General features: G+C 33.5%; 1 protein-coding gene across 1 annotated transcript; it reads right to left on the reverse strand.

The window, feature by feature from the left end:
* Positions 1-462: 462 nt before the first annotated feature.
* On the reverse strand, positions 463-2,597 carry LOC131634381 (cytochrome P450 93A3-like). The gene is made up of 2 exons (XM_058905046.1): positions 1,643-2,597; positions 463-1,300 (listed from the first exon to the last, which is right to left on the reverse strand). Exons 1-2 carry the CDS (start codon positions 2,537-2,539, stop codon positions 674-676), a joined length of 1,524 nt encoding a protein of 507 aa, XP_058761029.1. The 5' UTR covers positions 2,540-2,597; the 3' UTR covers positions 463-673.
* Between the last annotated feature and the right edge of the window lie 2,750 nt (positions 2,598-5,347).

A 5,347-nucleotide genomic window follows, 5' to 3' on the forward strand; every position in this document is an offset into this window, starting at 1 on the left:
TTATAATTATCCGGTCACCATACATTCATGCCTATCCTTTTGATTCGTTAGCTTCCTTATATTTTTTTCTATATTTATTTGTATGAATTTTTGTATGAAATTATCCGGTCACCATACATTCATACCTATCCTTTTGATTCGTTAGCTTCCTTATATTTTTTTCTATATTTATTTGTATGAATTTTTGTATGAAATTATCCGGTCACCATATAATATTTGTTTGTGTGAATTCTTTAAGAGAAAATCTATGTTTGTTTGGTGACAAATGTAAAAGGTAAAATATCTCTTTGTCAAGAATTTTATGAGGAGTAAAATACTTTTGTAAAAAGATCAATTTTGAAATGAATGTTTAATTATGTGTAGAGAGATTGGTATATATAGTGTTTACAATAACATACTTTTAGTTTTTGATGTTATTGACAAATATTAATAGCAGCAGATGCAAGGTGATTATGCTTAGGATTGAAAAGAAAAAGAAATCTCATGACTTGTTCAATACTAATAGACTTGTTATGAGAAAACTTGATAGATTGAAAATATAAAATAACTTAGCAGGAACAAATAGGTATATCCCTGATACAAGTTCTAGAGTACAAGCAAAAGAACACACATATCAATGCATAAACATGACAACTAATTTCAAAGCTACAAATGATACCATTTTATCTATAGTCTAGTGACCAAAATTAGAAAAGCAATTAAACCTAGGAATAGGGACACACATCAAAGGATGAGCTCTTGGAAGTGTCATAGCAGGTTTCTCTTCCATGTTAACTTTTCCATCACCATCAACCTTCCATTCAAAACATTGAATCATAGCAGCAAGATTGGTTGGAACAACTTGAAGTGCTAATGAAGTCCCAGGACAAGCCCTTCTTCCAGTTCCAAATGGCATGAATTGAAAATTTTGTCCTCTCACATCAAACTTAATATCTTCCCTCATAAACCTCTCTGGCTTGAACTCAAGTGGATTTTCCCACAGTTTAGGGTCCCTACCCATTGACCATAAATTAAGAAACAAAATTGTGTTTGCTGGAACCTCATAACCATAAACAACACAACTCTCAGATGTTTGTCTCCCTATAATTGGTGCTGTAGGGTGGATTCTTAGGGTTTCTTTAACTATTGCTTGCAAGTATGGAAGCTTGGGAAGATCTGATTCTTGTATTAATCTACTTTTTTTTGTTATTAAATCAATCTCTTCTCTTGCTTTTTCCATCACAAGTCGGTTGTTTATTAACTCAACCATAGCCCATTCAATTGTTGTAGCAGATGTGTCTGTTCCTGCCATAAATATATCCTGCATGATATTAAAGAGTTAAGCACACAATATTAAAGAGAATTCATGTATGAATAATATACAAGTTAAAAAAAAAAAAACTTAAATAGTCTGCGTGTTTTTGGTTTTCGTTCTTATATCTTATTTTTTTTGATAATATCCGTCAATGTTAAAATTCTTCTGCAGGAAAATACGTAGGTTTTTGGAGGATTTTCTTTTGAATTTTTCTACGGATTTTAATTTTAGAGACTAACACCAAAAAATTTTAATATTTGGGAAGAAAAGTAAAATACAGATAAGAAAATAAAAAAATACGCCAACTTATAAGGACCAAATGACTATTTAAGAAAAAAAAAACTTTACCAAAATGAAAGCCTTGACATTCTCCATGCTGAACTTGATCTCACTGTTGTCATTTTCATGAACTTCCAACAAAATATCAAGTAGATCCCTAACATGACCAGCTTCACCTTTTCCCTTCCTTTTCTTCCTTTCCTCCTGATGCTCCGTTATCACTCTCTCCATCATTGTGTCAAACCTCTCCATAATCCCTTTAAGCCTTTTGTTCATTCCCTGCAAGTCCAGATTCTTACAAAACCAAATATAATCTGACACATTAAACTTCCCTCCTAGCTCTGCAGCATCTCTCACCATCTTCCGGATTTCTTCAACATCACTATCATTCTCACAACAAATTTTTGTCATAGCCATCCTTGATATAGTGCTATTTGTAAGAGTCAAGAGCTCGCCGCCGACATCAACAGCCTCACCAGCTTCCCCTTTCTTCTGCAAGAGTCTCAGAAACCTCAAAGTCTCTTGTTGCCTCAAGGGAAGGAACTGATCAAGTGTTCTTCCACCAAGAAGCTCCGACATGCACATCTTCTTCATGAATTTCCAATACTCACCATATGGAGCAAACAAGAAACCCTTTGAGCCATATGACAGGTAGTGAACTGCAGCACTTGTGAAACGGTTGGAGAAATAAGTTTCTTTGGTTTTAAGAAACTCCCTTGCTATTTCAGGGCTTGAAGTTACTATACATCTCTTAGAGCCAAGGAAAATCTGCATTATGGGGCCATAGTGTGTTGAGAGCTCGTGAAAACTTTGGTGAGGTAGTTTAGATATAAGGTGAAGGTGTCCAATGATAGGTAGTGATGGAGGGGATGGTGGAGAAAGATGGTTTTGGTTCTTCCTTCTAGTTAGTAAGGCACCAAGTACTATTGTGGAAAGGAGCCATAGGAAGAGAAGTTGGATAGCCATACTTGAAACATAAGCTTAAGGGTAGCAGTAGCACATTAACTATATGTAAATGAATAACTATAGTCTCTATATATATACATAATGTAATTAAAGTTGATCTGGTGCAGTACCTGTACCAGGATATATCAAATTATAGTAAGTAGTTTTTGCTTATCGGCTAGTCAAGTTCAAACTATAGAATGTGAGATTTAATATTTGTTTACTTGAAGGTCAGCTTCTTCATGCTAAATGAGCTGAACGTCCAGCCACTGCAGAGGATCTAAATTCCTCTTTAAATCTTGTTATCGGGTATTTTTTAAATTATCTTTTCTAAGTATTCTAGTAAAAAAGCCGCGCGTCCGCACAGGTTTTGGTTTGGACCACAGATACGTCACCAGTTTGTCACGCGAATTCAAACAAATTAAAAAATATTATAAAAAAAAAATGGACTGCAAGATAATTTAAACACAACTCTGTAAAAAAATAATTGTGAAAAATAGACAAAATTGCCTAAATAATATATTAAATTTATAAGCGATAATAAATTGCCTAAATAATAGACAAAATTGCCCAAATAATATATTAAATTTATAAACACAACTTTGCATTCACACGGTACTGTTTGTGAAAAATAGACAAAATTGCCTAAATAATATATTAAATTTATAAGCGATAATAAATTGCCTAAATAATAGACAAAATTGCCTAAATAATATATTAAATTTATAAACACAACTATGCATTCACACGGTACTTATGTGTTACCTTGCGTTCACACAGATATTGCGTTCACACAGATACTGTTCATTATTTTGTTAATTATTATTTAAACACACCATACCAAATTCATTCAATGAGATTAGAATCAAATCAATACATGTATTTATTCCTAGTCTAAAATACCAACACAGGATTATTCTCAATCACCCAATCATTTGTCCCCTAAAAAATGGAAAGAAACCAATAATGCCTAGTCTAAAATGCCACATTCCACAAAATATTCTTGTCACATTAACATTGATGTTTAAATCTCCCTAAGTAACAGCAAAGTTCCAATGAAAAACTATACATGTCATTTTTCAATCAGTAGCCAAGTACCACATCAAACTTTTATATTAATCATGAGTCCAATTATCTTAAATTGTTTGTGTTGCTAATTTATAGGACCATTCACCAGAACTAAATCCACATACCGAGGTCAACTCTTCTCGTGCCTTAATTTCTCTAGATGTATGAATGCACGAAGCATATCAAAGATGGTTGTCATTCAACCCGTGACGCATATGATGACAGATTAATATCACTTCCTCATGTCAGTATTTAGTTGCATGTTGCAGATATTCTTACCAAGATTGTTCCGCGTCCATGCCGTCAGTTTCTTGTTAGCAAATTGATGCTCATTGACAAGCAGCATCAATTTGAGGGGGATGTGAATAAGGTAAAGATGGAAGCCAACTTTCCTAACATATAGTATGCAATTGGAGACTTGCAAATACAACTGAAGTCAAAGAGCTACATGGTGGGATGCCATATAATTCTAGAGTTTAAAGGATAAAAAAATCAATCAGTTCCAAAATTTGAACATTGAGTTTTGCTGAAAAAATCAATTCCCCATCAACCCATTTTTACATATAATATGCATGAACTTTAACACAAAATTAACAAAGACAAAAATGAAAGCCACATAAAAATTACAATAGAAAAAGCAATTCACTTAAACATACCAAAACAATAACAACATGCGGTATCGATTTTAGCATACTACAATATAAAGTTGAGAAATTTACACAAACAACCAAACTGTACTGGAAAACAGTATGGGATATCAATTTCAGCAATGAAATCTCCATCTGTGATCCATTCTTGGCATGCTTAACTTCTAACTGTGCCTTGTACTTTGTCAAGAGAGATGATTTGTAACATCTGCACTAGGACGCAACGCCGAAGTAGGCGACTGATGTTCATTTTGTTGAGGTGTCAAACAAACATGGTCGGTAGACAAAGTTTTGATCTCCGGACTTGGCCTCGGAAACTGGCACAGCTGATGCTGCCAATTCAAACTGGATAGAGAATAACAACAAAACTTTAGCCAAGATAAACTTGATTAATGAAGCTACAAATGACGTAATAGATTCTATTAACAGGAAAATATTATTTACCCTTGATTAACCAACTGATGCAACCACGATGACTGCAGTATAGGAAACACAAGCTTATCTTTGATGCTAAGATTAGTGTCAATAAGTTTTTTTAGCTCAATCATCAATATGGTTCTAGTTGATTTAGTATCACCAAACCGCGATAATTGTTCACTCTCCCTGCATTTAAACCAAATCCATATTTAAAACGCGACCGAATTTTAACTCAATCCATAGTCAATAATATCCTAGAAAAAAATTGAAAGCAAACATTTACCTGAAGTTGTTAAGAGTTATTAGATGTGTTATTTTCTTGTACACATCTGCATTAGATGATGAAAATATTTTCAAATCTTTCACCAGAATATCAACTGCTGTCACTTTGTCATGCTTGCTCACAAATTAGTTCATTTAAACATTACAAAAACAATGCCGAATTAGATCATTCAATAGAGTTCAGCGATCGGGATCTAGGCCATGACAATTGGTTTTTGCTGCACAAAATTAATTGAAGTCGCATTTGGCTACAATTCTCTACAATATCAAGGGTCAGACTACATTTGACTGTGATTCTCTACAATATTAAGGATCAGACGCGACCGAGATCATTAATATGACAGATATTTTAAAACACTAATTATTATAATGATGTCTTAATGATGATAATGATAAAGATCAGTACTTATCCAAG

Source organism: Vicia villosa, unplaced genomic scaffold, assembly GCF_029867415.1.
Source record: "Vicia villosa cultivar HV-30 ecotype Madison, WI unplaced genomic scaffold, Vvil1.0 ctg.001287F_1_1, whole genome shotgun sequence".
In the NCBI taxonomy this organism is placed as follows: domain Eukaryota; kingdom Viridiplantae; phylum Streptophyta; class Magnoliopsida; order Fabales; family Fabaceae; genus Vicia; species Vicia villosa.